Genomic DNA, 16,019 nt, shown 5'->3' with positions numbered 1-16,019 from the left:
TCAGCGAATACTTGTCCCACATTTATGAGACATATATCTTTATAAACATCCTTAAGTGTGTACTTTTAAATGATCGGATTCAAACTGAAAACAAATATTCTCTGTTTAAGTAATTTGTATAAAACCAACAAGATGTCCAGTTTCTGAAACCCTTGCTCATTAGTTTTAATTTGACCACGCCCACGCGCACAAAAGAGATTCACATGCAAATCTCCTCGTTAAGGAACGCGAACGCGCTCCTTACCTCAAACACAAAGCACCAAACTTCATAAGTCTCCGCTTTTCGTCGAGTTTGAAAGACACGCCGTGAGCTTACATTGGATTTACCTCAGAAGAAGAAGAACGCGATTTGAAGACAAGAAAGATGTAAGGTAAGAAATGTTTAATTATATTAGTTAATGTTATTGTTGCATAAACTTCACATTGCAGTTGAACTGTTGCTAGATATATGGTGAATATTATAATATTTAGACCCGTGTTTACTGTTAAATGCTGTGTTTGTGGATATCTGCTCAAACGTAGATATGTATAATATGGTAACCATAATGTTTCATTTTTTGGAGCGTGATGTGCGTTTGAATGTTTCATATTTTGGAGCGCGCTGTGCATTTGAATGTTTCATATTCAAAACGCGCTGTGCGTTTGAAAAGCAAAAACGCACCAAACATTAGGCTTCATGTTTTTACTCCAACCTCATTTCATAACATCATAACGAATGGAAACATTTGAAGTAACATATGATAATCAATATATTTGTCTCTATCGTAGTTATTACTGAAGTGCTCCCTTTTAAAGATATATAGGCTGCTATAGGTTATTGTTGTTATTATTATTATTTTATGCAGCACTGCGTACCTATGCCTACAAGGCACAACAAACCTGATGTTCATTATATATTGTTGGAAACATTTGTGTGTGTATTCTGTGAATTTTAAAAAGCAATTTTAACCAGAAAAATATCAAATCTATTCCCAAAATCGTGCAGCCCTATAGTTTCTCTTGATATCAGCATGGTCACAGGTTTTTTTGTTTTTTTTTTTGGGACCAGATGCTCCACTGATGAGTCCTGCTGACTCAAACATTCACATGAGTCTCTGTACATGAACATAGTAAAGTGAAAATCTAACACATTGGAAATAAAAGGTATGTACAATGTTTTTAGGAATGGCACAAACATCTCTGTCTTTGGATCATTGTTTTCAATAGTGTGCTTTTTTGTCATTTGTTGTGTATCTTTGGATTATGTTGTGTTGTAAATAAATCCAAACAATCCAAAAAGCCATTCTTTTTTAAATCTCCTCATTCTTTGTGCAAGGTTGTTCAGAATGATCGGGCCTGATAGCACCTAATAGGGCCGTTAGGGGAGTGTCTTTGTCTTTCTTAGGTGTGAAAAGCCATAAACATTCAGGATGTGTTTATGCCTACTCGGATAAAGCTTTCTTACACAAAACACATCTTACAAATTTTAAATCAATATATTGTCTTATCTGAATGAGCAGTCAGGATGATTTTCACATAGTTTTGAAGCAAATATTCCAGGCTACGTGATAGAGTTTTCAAAAGTTGTGTGAATAAATAATCAGTATGGGTTTCATGGCCTTATTTCAGTGACAATTGTTTTTTTCACAAACCACGCATAAACGTCTATCTCAAAATTACAAACTTTTACATACATGCTGCTGACATATTATTGTAGCAGAGTTTGTGCTGAATACAGTGTAATCAGACTTTAGCCATGAAAATGTCCCAAGTAACAGAAATAAGCACAAATGTCAGAGCATGTCAGAACACCTCCAGGGCCCAGAAAACACCTCAGACCCCAGAGGGTTAAGAGGGTAGGGGACCTGCAGGCATTTTCCGTTGACGAAGCGTGCCTGGAATACGGGCCGGCCTGCTCTCACGTGATCCTGAGACCCCGGCCTGGATATGTGCCCAAAGTTCCCACCACTCTCTTTCGAGATCAGGTGGTGAACCTGCAAGAGCTGCCCTTGGAGGAGGCAGACCCAGTCTTGGCACTGCTCTGTCCAGTGCGCGTCCTCCATGCTTATGTAGACAGAAGGGCAGTGTTTCAGGACCTCAGACCAGCTCTTTGTCTGTTATGGTGGGAAGCTGAAGGGAAAGGCTCTCTCCAAGCAAAGGTTGTCTCACTGGATAGTGGAAGCTATTGCTTTGGCATACCAGCAGCAAGGTCGAACGTGCCCCCTTGGTGTGAAGGCTCACTCCACCCGGAGTGTGGCTTCCACTTGGGCTCTAGCGCATGGCGCCTCGCTAACAGACATCTGCAGAGCTGCAGGCTGGGCGACACCCAAAACGTTTGCGAGATTTTATAATCTCCAAGTGGAGCCAGCGTCCTCTCATGTACTCGTTTCAACCAGCCGGTACTAGGATCTGCTCAGGTGTCTTCGCTTCCTCGCCATTCCACTCCACGGACTGGATACGTGCAATATTCTCCTCAGGTGAGCCTCCCCGAGAAGCCCTGAGTTCCTCCAGCACTGTTGACGTCAATGCCAGAGTTATGCCAGCAGCAGCTCTTGCGTTGGCTAGGTGCCACCATGTGTATGGTTCCCCCTTCTGGGCAACCCCCACATGTGTATTTCCACTGTAAGCCTCTCCGAGCATGTGTCTTTCCCTTGGCAAGCCACCTTGCCCCCCCGGGATTGAAACATTCCATCCTGTGGGCTGGACACCCCAGTGTTTCTCCATATGCAGCCCCCTCTCGGGTCATATGTGTATTTTGTAGTGCTTTGTAAGTGATCAGCAATATTTTTAAATCTATATGATGTTTAATAGGGATAATAGAGAGGCTTGTGAATTTAGTAGTTTTTAGAGAAAAATACTTCCTGTTAAGATTTGAATGTATTTTTTAACTTTTTGTCAAGATTTATAAAAAGAAATAATAAATTAGATTTTTGCATTATTATTACTACAGTCAAACCTGAATACAGAGAAAACATTTTGTTACATGTAACATCAAAATTCAATAAAAGTGTGTGTGTGTGTGACTGGGTCTGTCTGTTTTGCACTCTTGATGTTTTAGAGTTTCACCCCTTCATTGCTGTGCACTTTTTTCTGCATCGTGACTGATTTGTAGATTATACACACAAAAATATTCTGTGTTTACATATTTCTTGCCCATTTCCTATTCATTTTCTATGGCTACGAAGACCGTGAGTGTGACTTTTTTTTTTTTTTTTTTACGACCACTTAGCCTTTTCAAATCATGCCCTACATTTTTGTGTGTTCATATACCAAGTGCCATAAAAGTCACCGGGTTTTGTCCGATGAAGCTACAATTAAAAAAAAAAAAAAAATGTAAAACTTATTATGCTTCAGTAAAACCTTGTTTTTCAGGTTGGTTAAATGCGGTTACAGTATAATCAGTAACCTAAAATAATTTATTACATTTAAACAAAACCAGTTATTGTAGATGTTAACACATGAAGTACATTTTCTAAGTTGAACTGACTAAACATTTTTTTTTCAGTGAAGCACCACAGAACATAGTGTTCATAGTGTTCAAGGTTACTTATAGTTGTTTCTGCATATTTATCTAGGATTTTAAGAAGAAAAAAAGACAAACTTCAGTTTTAAGTATTCTCATAATTATTTTAGTAGTGGAGAAGCAGATAAAATGTCGAACATACAGCCATCTTGATGAGAACTAAGGTCCCTTTCATGTTCTCTTTTGTCTTGTTGAGTAAAGACAATTCTTTGCTTTTGAACCCATGATGGCGTTGCTAGCGCTACATAGTAGGACCTAACCTATTCACACTTTGTGCATGATTTCACCAACTGCAAATGAAATCCACATAACTTTTATAGTATTATCCAGAAATTATTTTTATCTACAATAAATAAATAATTTATATATAGAACAAAAAACTGAATTTGGTCTGATTGATATTCTGGTCCTCTCCCAGGCTCTATGGGGATTGAATGGTGGGATCCAAATAAGACCATTTCAGCCCCCCAGACCTAAACCAGTTCCTCGAAATAATAATTCTTCATCTACAATATCCGCTCATGACATGGGAATCAGTGAAGAGGATTGGAAACGGCTACAGAAGGCTCTGGACTGGCCCGGTCCAGATCAAGAAATCATTCAGCTGAATCAGAGCACAAGCCCAGTCCACTCAACATTCTCTATTGTGGGACTCAAGGAGAGTTACAAAGTGGGAGAAAAGATCTCTGTTACCATCACAGCCAGAGACCACAACAAGAACCTGAAAAGATATGGAGGAGATTTTTTCCAAGCAAAGCTATTCAATTCAAAGCTAAAGGTGTGTTTGTTTTATATTATTTTATAATATTTATTTTTATAAAAATTAAGACACTGAGTTTGATTAGCTGAGTTTCATTTGCCTGTTAATGGTTGATTTACATTTTATAATTAAAGTTTTATATGCTTTAAAATTGGATTTACTAACAGAAATTAGTTTTCTGCATTACACTTAACCTTCTCTATTCTTCTTGAAGGCGAGTGTGTACAGGGAGGTTGTGGATCACTGTAATGGGACTTACTCTGTTGCTCTTCTTCTGCCCTGGGAAGGTCAGGCACAAGTTTATGTACGTCTAGAGCACTCCAGTGAGCTTTTGCAGATTCTAAAAAAATACAGGGAGTCCTCATTTCCACGCAGCCACTATAATGGCTACTTTGAAGGGCCAGGACCCAATAAAACCAGGATCAGTGAAGTAGTACAATGCAATCTTAAGTGGGGTGCAGATGGAGGTTGGAGTAAAGGCGACTGCTGCTGTGAGTATAAGGATATAAAAACAGGGACGGTGTGGCAGTGTGAGAGACCAAAGAAACTTTCTTGTGACAAACTGGTTCATCACTCTACCGGAGGTTTGGAAAACCCATTAAATCCTTTTGAGAAGCAAATTTTCACAAAGTAAGTGGGAAAGGATTCTAAATGAATTACAGAGGAATTGTAAAACTAGAAAATCTGTTTTTTCTCCACAGGACATTAACAAATGTTGCTATTACTGGATACACACAAATCATAAATGTCCTTCCCAACACTACAGGCATTGGTATGTTCATATATCAGGACCGATATACCGGTAATCTAAAATCAAATGTAGTTAGTTGCAAGAGAATTAAGAATTTGCATAATTACGGCACAGTCTCTTCAGGTAAATGTTTCTTTGCTTTAGGCACAATGGAGAGATGCAGATCTGGCATGACAAAACCAGTTCCTGCAGGGTTTTATCTGAAAGACGTCTGGAAGTCTTTTGTGTGCAACACCCAGAAGTTCAGTTCTTCACAAATGGGAAATTGTCTTAAAAACAAGATCGTCTACTTGATGGGAGACTCCACCACAAGGCAGTGGTTTGAGTATTTAGAGAGAAAAGTGCCAGGCAAGTTGTTCATAAATGACATTGATGGGAGGGGGGCGGGGGTTTATTTAAAAATGTTCTCATGTTATTTAAGACTTGATGTCATAAAAGTAATATAACTGAAATATACAGAAGTCCCAAAAAGTATTTGGATACTTCATCAACAAATGCATGAATGTCTTGCAATTACATCCAAAATATTAAATCAAGTGACAATTGTTTTTAAAGACTTAAATAGGTCACACTTAAAAATTACACTAATTTTTTTCCTCATTGTAACATGTAATTGCAAAAATTCATAAAGAATTTGTTTGCATCTAATGCAATGACATTCAGACATGCAAATGAGTCAGTGTATCTTGAAGGGACAGTTCACCCCATAATGAAAATTCTGTTGTCATTTACTAATCAACATTCAAATGGGTGAGTAAATGACAGAATACATTTTTTTAAGTATACTATTCCTTAAGTACCATATTTCCATATTTCTAGGGTACTGCTGTGTACAATAAAAAACAGCTTTGCAAAGTTGTTTAAGACATAAATAAAGCAATGAGTCTAATGTAAGTTTTACTTATCTTATTTAGACATAAAAAGAATGGACCTCCACACTCCTCGTACCGGTGGACCCCTGATGGCTGTAGGGTTAAAAAATAATATCATTGTTCACTGGAGGCCACACGGTGTTCCTTTGCGATTTTCTAAAATGCTCATTACTGACTTGCATTATATCAGCAATGATATTGATGAAATAGCCGGTGGTCCTCATGCAGTCGTTGTCTTTACAATATTTGCCCACTTGGCTTATCACCCAATAACATTTTACGTGCATGAAGTGGCCAAAATCCGTCAGTCTGTTGTTGCATTGTTGAGTCGTGCACCAGAGACTACCGTCATCATCAAGTCTGGAAACACTGCAGGATTAAAGGTACAGTTGCTCATTTTCCAATCCTACTCCATTTTCAATAACTTTCTATCTTGTATTCGTAATATGGTACATTTGTCCTGTTGTCTTTATATTTAAAGTCTAAAAACACAAATATGCATGTGCTGAGGTGACACTTCATTTTCCAATTCATGCCAAATTCCATCCCTTAAAGGTGTTTCAGTCATATTTTGTCATTACAAACCTGTATGATTGTCTTCCATGGTTTTGCAGAATGAAAGTGGATGGGTACCAGAGTACAAGAAAAGTACTCCATATGACTCAAGCACTATTCCATGTTTCAGAAGGCATATGATAGTTCTGTGAGAGAAACAGAATGAAATGTAACGTTCTCGGTTACTAATGTAACCTTGGTTCCCTGAGAGTAGGGAACGAGTATTGCGTAGCTAATATGCAGTGGGGAATATTGAATACTCCTCGAGAATATTGAAGCCTATATTTAAAACGCAGTGCAGCTGCACAGCGAGCATCAGCAGAGCGATAAGCTCGCCCATTGGCTTTGCTGCGGCAACTGCACAAACCTATGGCGGCTCTGACACGCGAACCAATCAGGTAGCTTGGCACCCAGCACGTCAGAACCCGCCAGAAGGGGCGTGGCTTATAGCTATAAAAGCCCATCATTTTCGCCATAGCATCAGGTTAACCCTCTGGGGTCTGAGGGGTTTTTGGGGTCCTTGAGATGTTCTGACATGCCCTGACATTTGTGCTTTTTTCAGTTGCTTATAAACATATTAACCCTCTGGGGACTAAGCCCTTTTTGGTCCGTTTTCTCTATTTTTACATTTGGGCTTATAAACCATATGTAATGGAGATGGAACACCATGTGTTTGGCATCTATGCATTCAGAAGACCCTAAGCTAACATAAGCATGCATGTAATGTGTTTATAAAGGAAGTATGAGTGAAAAATGTACAATAATCGAGAGAATTTCAAAAACGAAAATTAGATTTTTGTCATTTATTACTGAAAATCACACCTCACACAACAATAGTGAACAGTTTTTGAACCAAAAAAATATTTGTCAAACCCTTTGCTTGACAGCCATTTGTAATTGTTCAATCAAATGTGTTAAGAACAATGAAATAAGGAACTTTTTTTTACAAACAGTCGCAGGCGTGAAAAAGCTGTCTGCTTCGAACTAAATGAGAACTGCTTGCTCTGAAGAACAGACACACTCACAACCTGGCAGATTTACTTTGCAGTAATTGTTCCAGAGCTTGTTCTGCCGTAAATCTTTTACTGCTTGCCATCATAAACGTGCTAAAACAATACAATAACAATGCTATTTAAGTTATTCTGTCTCTCTCTTATATAGATCTCTGTGCGCTCTGTAATACTCCGCTCCGTTCGCTATCTGTCTCATTCTCCGTCCACATGACGCTGTTTGTTTGTACATGTTGAAGGCTACAGAGTCCTCTGATTGGCTAGAATACGTCATGGTAACCTTCCTTTGATTGGGTAAAAAAAAAAAAATCCTCCCAGCGGCAATTTTTCCATTGGTGGAATTTGCCTAACAACATCGATTTCATTGGCCTTTTTATGCAGTGGTATTGCGCAACAGCGAAGTGTGTGTATAATACAAACGGGATATCACTGTTTTCAGCGGAATCTGAGGAAGACGGCAAAAAAGACCGCACCTCTCTATCATTAATAGTTTTGAAGATAATTGCACATTTGTAAAAGTATGCCATTTTGGGCGGTACCGCCCAATTCGTCCCCAGAGGGTTAATGGCAAAGGTATAATTACACTCTATTTAGCACAAACAGGGCTACCATAATATGTGAGCAACATGCATGTACATAACACGAGATCTCGCGAGATTAAAACGCGACGAGATTTCTCGTCGAGGTGAAACTTTGTCTCGTGAGTTGTTGTGATGTCAGTGATGGAGCGTGAGGGTGAAATTAGTATTGAAGATGCCCTTGCCACTTTTAAATCATTTGTGTGCCGGGCCAATCACACACACACTCCGCCCACACACACTCACTGTCCCTCGCTCACTCACTCACTCACTCGCGCACACACACACACACACACACACGCTCACTCGCGCATGCACACTCACTGTTGCTCGCACTCTCACTCACTCGCGCACTCTCACTCTCGCTCGCACTCAACCCGTCGTGGAGGACCGTTAAAATTAAACATGCTAGTCTTTCTGTCGTGATGTCCTGAAGCATCGCAGACGCGTAGGTTATCGCCCACTATGACACACTATACGAAATGAAACGATCGAATCTTGCGTCCCGACGCCCGTTGTCCGAATCTCCACGAAACGGATCGTGCCAAAATCGTGCTAAAATAGTGTAATCTGAACCAGGCAGGTAATAAACATTTGACCTATCACGCAAAGAACCTATTAAAGCACTAAGACATGGGAACAGTATAGCTAACATTCACATATCACAAGTCATATCAACATCGCAATATTAAACAATGTTATCGCACATCGCAGCTTTTCCTCATATCGTGCAGCCCTGCCCAAAGGTCTCAACTGCTGCCAGAAATCGTCGACATGCATATATTCTTGAAAAAGAACATGACCATAATCTTAGGCTGTTCTGTGTAGTTAATTTATCTCTTTTTCATGCTTGAAGAAAAAATTTGTTTCTGTTTGAACTTGTAGTTTTGAGAGAGCAGTACTTTGATTATGGATAAACACTGTTTGCATTTAAAGTGTTATTTCAGTTATTTATATTTATTTTATTTATACTGTTTTATTTTTTTATGTTTGATTTGTGGAGAGGAGTTAGATTTCTCATGTGAAATCGTACAGGGGAGAAGCCAGACGGTAGAGTTTATAGCAAAACATTTTGCAGTGTTTGCATGTCCTTTACTGCATAGAATTAATTAAAATAGAAGTAAAATAACATTCATTACAAGTTGATTTCAAAATGCACCTAAATTGTTTTGCATTTTGTGATTTTCAGTTGAATAAAATACTATTTTCCAATCATATATTTCATCATTGAGGATTTCTTAAAAATTGTGTAAAAATCTCGTCTTGTCTCGTTCTCGTGAACCCAATCTCGTGTCTCGTCTCGTGGAGTAAGCGTCTCGTCACACCCCTAATGTACATGTTTGTATTTTTGAGAGAATAATGTTTATGCATGGTTATTGAAAAAACAAAAAACTAAAGTTTCTGAAATAAGGCCACAAAACACATACTAAATATGTGTCAATAAGACTTTTGACTAATGGATGTCGTTGCCTAGAGTTTTTTCTTCAAAATGATGTGAAAATCATCCAACCTAATCATTCACATAACACAATACATAGATTTTTTGTTTGTAAAGGCCATATGCGCAAGGGGCGTCAACGATTCAACACCATCATGCATATTTAGTGATTCACACCTGAGGAGACAATGGGGCCCGCATACTTAATGAGCCATTCATTCAGGTGTGTCACCTATAGCCACAAGAAAGAATGCAAGAGCAATATATATATATATATATATATATATATATATATATATATATATATATTCTACCAAATTGGTTCACAGTTGGAAGCATGTAAATTGTATGAATTTTTTTACAAATTGTGCTTGCAAATTGTATAATATCCAAGTAAAACATGTCTAGTAATTGTGCAGTTAATTCTCATACTGTATTTTCAGTTTTGGAATATGTATCCTCTCCCCAAATTTGTCAATAATAAAACACAATAAAAATTATTTAAAGAAAAGGCTTATATTTACCTTTTAAAATTTGTTTACATCTACCTTGTAAATATATATTTTTTATTAAAAAGGTTACAATTACAACAACAATTGAAGTGTAATCTTTCTTTGTAAAAACTAAAGTATACATTTTATCATACATATTTCAAAGTTAAGGATTCATTACTTCGAATATAGCCTACATTGACAAAACATACTATATTTAACATATTAGCAAAAATTGGCAAACAAAAGCTTATTTGAGGTGGCAGATATTTTACAGTAAAAATGTGTAATGTGTCTTTCATTTGTCTGTAACATAGGTCTTTCGTTTTTATTATAAGGAATATAAATGTTAATTTGCAGTTTAATACGTTGCTTATACAAATACATTTTATTTCAACATATTTCAGTCGATTTTTACTCAGTATAGCAAAATAGTTTGCTAAAAGCAGATCATTCATTCACACACACACAGAAACGCAATTCAAATTTAAACCGTCTTTTTGCGAGTTGTGGTAAACAGCGCATCTCTGCCGTTCATTCATTCACAAACAGAAACGCGATTTACTTGAGAATGAAAAAAAACTTACTACAGTATTCCATCCGTTGCTCCTCGAAATACCAGCACTTCTGAGGTACATTTTCCATTATTATTATTCCTCACAGCGCTTCGAGACAGTGTAAACAAGTACAATGATCTGAATAAACTTGATGTGTTTTCTCGAGCTGATATGTGGGCGTTCACAGTTTGTATGGGATCGTCTCAGTCATTTGCGTTTGAATAGCGCGCGCTCTCCGTGGGCGGGGCAGATTAAAACGTAATGAGCTGAGATGAGAATGACTGACATCTCTCTCTTTTCATAAAGATTAAATAAACAGAATATGATTTTTTTAATATAAATTACTTCATTTAAAAGAAGAGAATTCAAGCTTCATGCCTGTGTGTCTGTATGCCTGTTTGACTGAGTATTCGCTGAGTTATTGTTCATTTACGGACGCGTTTCAGAATGGACTTCACTGACAGAGAGAAGGCAGAACTCGCTTCGTGTTTATTTTTCTTTATTTGGCGAAAAGCACAACACTTTGTTTTTATTGTGAGTATACACAAAAATAATACACATTTAACAGAATCGATTGATGTATGAAACTTGTTTGTAATATCAAAGTCAACAGAGCAAAATTAATCTCTTTTGAACTGATAAAAAAAAAAGCGAGCTGGTATCGCCGGCGATATCGCCGACCCCAGGGGGTTAAATCGATTGAAGCGAAGCACCTAGCAGATTGCAATAGTGCTGCAGGCTACGCAATACTCGTTCCCTACTCTCAGTAGTTAGTAACCGAGTACGTTCCCTTTTGAGAACGGTCACTTCGTGTTGCGTAGCTAATACGCAGTGGGGACGCAATGCAAAATGCCGCACATTAGCAACAGACTTTGTCCAGAACTGGCGCCCTGGGCGAACAGCCCGAGGTACACAGAAAGACACAAGCCAAAAATCAAAAACTCCCAAAGGGATATGAATCTCAGCAAGAACCAGACATGAGTCGGGTCCTTATGACATATAAGAGGTCTGGAACCTTCTGGCCCCTTTGAGGAAACGAACAACAAGGTCATTTTCCCCCAGTGATTGGCCCACTACAGTGCATGGAGTGGGAGCGTCCCGTGTGTAAAAGCTCTTGAAGAAAAGAGAGTATCACTGGTACCACACACGAACGTGGGTCGAGGTCCCTAGCTGCGCACAAGCTGGTGAAAACTGACCACTTCAGAGCATAGAGGCGCCAAGTAGAAGGCGCTCTTGCCTCAGTGATGATATTTAGTACTCCTTCTGGGAGGTCCCAGGATACCCGTTGAGGGGCCACACATGGTGGGCCCACAAATCGGGACGAGGGTCCCAGATCTCCCCGTTCACCTGCGTGAGGAGGTCCTTCCACACAGGTATCGGCTAGGGGCTGTGTTTGACATCTGCATCAGCGCTGGAAATCAAACTTTGGTTCTCCAGAGGGGGGCTACTAGAAGGACCGCGCATCTGCTCTCCCTGATCCACTTAATGACCTGTGGTATCATCGAGACAGGGGGGAACGTGTAGAGCGCATGGGCCAGCGCATCCCTGTTCTTTGTCTACCTCCACCCTTCCGAACACACTCCAGATCAGATGGACCGTCTGATGGTTGAGAGACCACTCCCCCTGGGAGTGCGTGGTTTGTAAAAAAAAAAAAAAAAAAAAATGTCACTGAAATAAGGCCATGAAACCCATACTGATTATTTCTTCACAAGACTTTTGAAAATTGTATCACGTAGCCTAGAATATTTGCTCCAAAACTATGTACAAATCATCCTGACTGCTCATTCAGATAAGACAATATATTGATTTAAAATTTGTAAGACGTGTTTTGTGTAAGAAAGCTTTATGCGAAGAGGCGTGATCACGTCATTAATATGTATGGCTTTCACACCTGAGAAAGACAAAGACACTCCCCTAATGCCCTATTAGGAGCAATCAGGCCCTATCATTCTGAGCAACCTTGCACAAAGAATGAGGAGATTTAAAAAAGAATGGCTTTTAGATTGTTTGGGATTTATTTACAACACAACATAATCCAAAGATACACAACAAATGACAAAAAAGCACATTATTGAAAACAATGATCCAAAGACAGAAACCTTTGTGCCATTCCTAAAAACATTGTACATATCTTTAATTTCCAAGGTGTTTGATTTCACTTTACCATGTTCATGTACAGAGACTCATGTGAATGTTGAAGTCAGCAGGACTCAATGGCATCTGGTCCCTTTATCTAAAAAAAAAAAAAAAAAAAAAAAAAAAAAAAACCTGTGAACGTACTGATATCAAGAGAAACTATAGGGCTGCACGATTTTGGGAATAGATTTTATATTTTTCTGGTTAAAATTGCTTTTTAAAATTCACAGAATACACACACAAATGTTTCCAATAATGTATAATGAACACCAGGTTTGTTGTGCCTTGTAGGCATAGGCTACGCGCAGTGCTGCATAAAATAATAATAACAATAGCCTAAGCAGCCTATAAATCTTCCAGAAGATTTCAGTAACAACTACATTAGAGAAAAATATATTGATTATCATATGTTACTTCAAATGTTTCAATTTCGTTATGATGATATGAAATGAGATTGGAGTAACATGAAGCCTTTGTTTGGTGCGTTTTGCTTTTCAAACCCACAGCGCGCTCCAAAATATGATACATTGATACATATGATACATATCCACAAACGCAGTATAGTAAACACGGGTCTAAATATTATAATATTCACCTTATATCTAGCAACAGTTCAACTGCAATGTGAAGTTTATGCAACAATAACATAAACTAGTAATTAAGAATTTCTTACCTTACATCTTTCTTGTCTTCAAATTGCATTCTACTAATTCTTATGAGGTAAATCCAAGTGAAACAGCAGAGCACAGCACAAACACAGTCTTCCAAACTCGATGAAAAGCAGAGGAGTAAGTTACCGAAGTCTCTGATTCTCTGTTTTGAGGTAATGAGGTCGTTTACAGCTCTGCGTTCGTCGCGTGGATCATTTGCATGTCAATCGCTCGTGCGCGCTTGGGCGTGGTCACAGAGTTAATTAGGACGCGTTTGAGAAACTGTACATGCCGCTGCTTTCATACGGATTACTTCGAATATGTGTTTTTTAAATAATTTACATACTTTAAAAATAGAGGGCCCTATTTTAACGATCTGAAACGCAAGTGTCAAGCGCAAAGCGCAAGTAACTTTGTGGGCGGATCTCCGGCGCTGTTGCTATTTTCCCGGCGGGATAAATGACTCTTGCGCGCGGCGCAAATCTAAAAGGGGTTGGTCTGAAGTAGCTTCATTATTCATAGGTGTGGTTTGGGTGTAACGTGAAATAAACCAATCAGAGCGACATCTCACATTCCCTTTAAGAGCAGGCGCGCTTGTTCTAAAGCGGATTCCTATTATAACGGCGGATTTGCCAGGCGCGCGCCAGGAGCGGTTCACAGCCGAAGAGACCGACATTCTCGTCAGGGACATTGGGGATGGAGAAACCCACTTAAAGGGTTAGTTCACCCAAAAATGAAAATTCTGTCAGTAATTACTCACCCTCATGTTGTTCCAACCATGTAAGACTTTCGTTCATCTTCGGATCACAAATTAAGATATTTTTGATTAAATCTGAGAGTTATCTCACTCCTCCATAGGCTTCCAGAGGGACCGAAACTCGCCGGCCAAGAAAGTCAGTGAAGAAAATGTTGAAATAGTCCAAGTGACTACAGTGGCTCTACATTAAGTGTATCATGCGACGACAATACTTTTTGTGCGAAAAAACAACAAAAATAACGACTTTATTCAACTATTAGTGTTCTTCAATGTGGGCCTCTGACGAGAGTTCACGGGAGCGCCACGACGCATGCGCGAGAACTGAGATTACGGCGTTCTTCTTCTACTACTACTTGTTACTGGCTGCTCACTCCTTAGGAGTATTATCGCCATCTACTGTACAAGATGACGTCCCGACATTGCCGGGAGCGCAAAACGGTCTGTTTACAAGCAGCTGAAGACGCGCGCTGTATGTAAAACTGTATTCGTAAATATGTCCGCAGATTTCGATGTAGATTTGAATTTTTTTTAACCAACCATACTTATTCGAACCAGAATACACAGAACTACAAGAGATGGAAGATGCTGCAACACAACAGCAGTCTGCTTCTGAAAGACAGAGAGCATTGGACAGCTGATGGTGTAAATGTAATCAGTGCCAAACGATGCCTGCTGAGGCCATCCTTAAAAATATTTTGGTTTGCCGTAACAGCCAGGCAATATAATCAGGACATGGAGGCGCCCGCGCGCTCGTCTCTTAAATGAACCGAAACTCTACATTGAATCTTGAAAAAAAAGAAGAAAGAATATAGGCTATATATAGACCGACCAACCGACCCCTTTTTTTTTTCTTTTCTTTTTTTTTGGCTGTTACGGCAAACCAAAATATTTTTAAGGATGGCCTCAGCAGGCATCGTTTGGCACTGATTACATTTACACCATCAGCTGTCCAATGCTCTCTGTCTTTCAGAAGCAGACTGCTGTTGTGTTGCAGCATCTTCCATCTCTTGTAGTTCTGTGTATTCTGGTTCGAATAAGTATGGTTGGTTAAAAAAAAATTCAAATCTTCATCTACATCGAAATCTGCGGACATATTTACGAATACAGTTTTACATACAGCGCGCGTCTTCAGCTGCTTGTAAACAGACCGTTTTACGCTCCCGGCAATGTCGGGACGTCATCTTGTACAGTAGATGGCGATAATACTCCTAAGGAGTGAGCATCCAGTAACAAGTAGTAGTAGAAGAAGAACGCCGTAATCTCAGTTCTCGCGCATGCGTCGTGGCGCTCCCGTGAACTCTCGTCAGAGGCCCACATTGAAGAACACTAATGGTTGAATAAAGTCGTTATTTTTGTTGTTTTTTCGCACAAAAAGTATTGTCGTCGCATGATACACTTAATGTAGAGCCACTGTAGTCACTTGGACTATTTCAACATTTTCTTCACTGACTTTCTGGGCCGGCGAGTTTCGGTCCCTCTGGAAGCCTATGGAGGAGTGAGATAACTCTCAGATTTAATCAAAAATATCTTAATTTGTGATCCGAAGATGAACGAAAGTCTTACATGGTTGGAACAACATGAGGGTGAGTAATTACTGACAGAATTCTCATTTTTGGGTGAACTAACCCTTTAACTTCGGTTAAACAGGCGTATGATAATTTGGGTAAATGTGTAAGCTAGATGTTTGCTTTTATAATAAATCGTCTGTCTATCTATCTATCTATCTATCTATCTATAATGTATGATTTGAAAAAATGAAAACTGCTGCTTCTGTGTAGATGAGAGAATCAAAGTGCGCGTTGTGCACACGCTACATTGATTATGGCCAAGCATGCGCCCTTAAAATAGCATATGAATAACATGCGCAACACGCCACTGACTTGAAAAAATTTTTTCCTGGTCAGTGGCGCAATTGTTTTCTAAACCTGCAAAATAGCATGAAGGAACGTTTGCGCCGGAACA

The 16,019-nt window shown here is 39.1% G+C and overlaps 1 protein-coding gene and 1 long non-coding RNA gene across 2 annotated transcripts in view; one reads left to right on the top strand and one right to left on the bottom strand.

The window, feature by feature from the left end:
* Window positions 1-16,019, bottom strand: part of LOC309509621 — a 123,103-nt gene that overhangs the window by 40,438 nt on the left and 66,646 nt on the right. The gene's annotated exons all lie outside the window — the stretch shown is intronic.
* Window positions 1-16,019, top strand: part of LOC309509596 (NXPE family member 3-like) — a 42,731-nt gene that overhangs the window by 24,356 nt on the left and 2,356 nt on the right. The window contains exons 3-7 of the mRNA XM_082184411.1: window positions 3,921-4,280; window positions 4,477-4,892; window positions 4,964-5,034; window positions 5,158-5,361; window positions 5,928-6,268. Of these exons, the coding sequence (XP_082040537.1) occupies window positions 3,921-4,280; window positions 4,477-4,892; window positions 4,964-5,034; window positions 5,158-5,361; window positions 5,928-6,268 (1,392 nt within the window). The remainder of the gene's footprint in view (window positions 1-3,920; window positions 4,281-4,476; window positions 4,893-4,963; window positions 5,035-5,157; window positions 5,362-5,927; window positions 6,269-16,019) is intronic.

The sequence above is a fragment of the Leuciscus leuciscus genome, assembly GCF_965113295.1.
Source record: "Leuciscus leuciscus genome assembly, chromosome: 11".
Classification (NCBI taxonomy): domain Eukaryota; kingdom Metazoa; phylum Chordata; class Actinopteri; order Cypriniformes; family Leuciscidae; genus Leuciscus; species Leuciscus leuciscus.
Note: the sequence above shows the minus strand (reverse complement) of the source record. Positions and strands in the feature narration are given on the sequence as shown.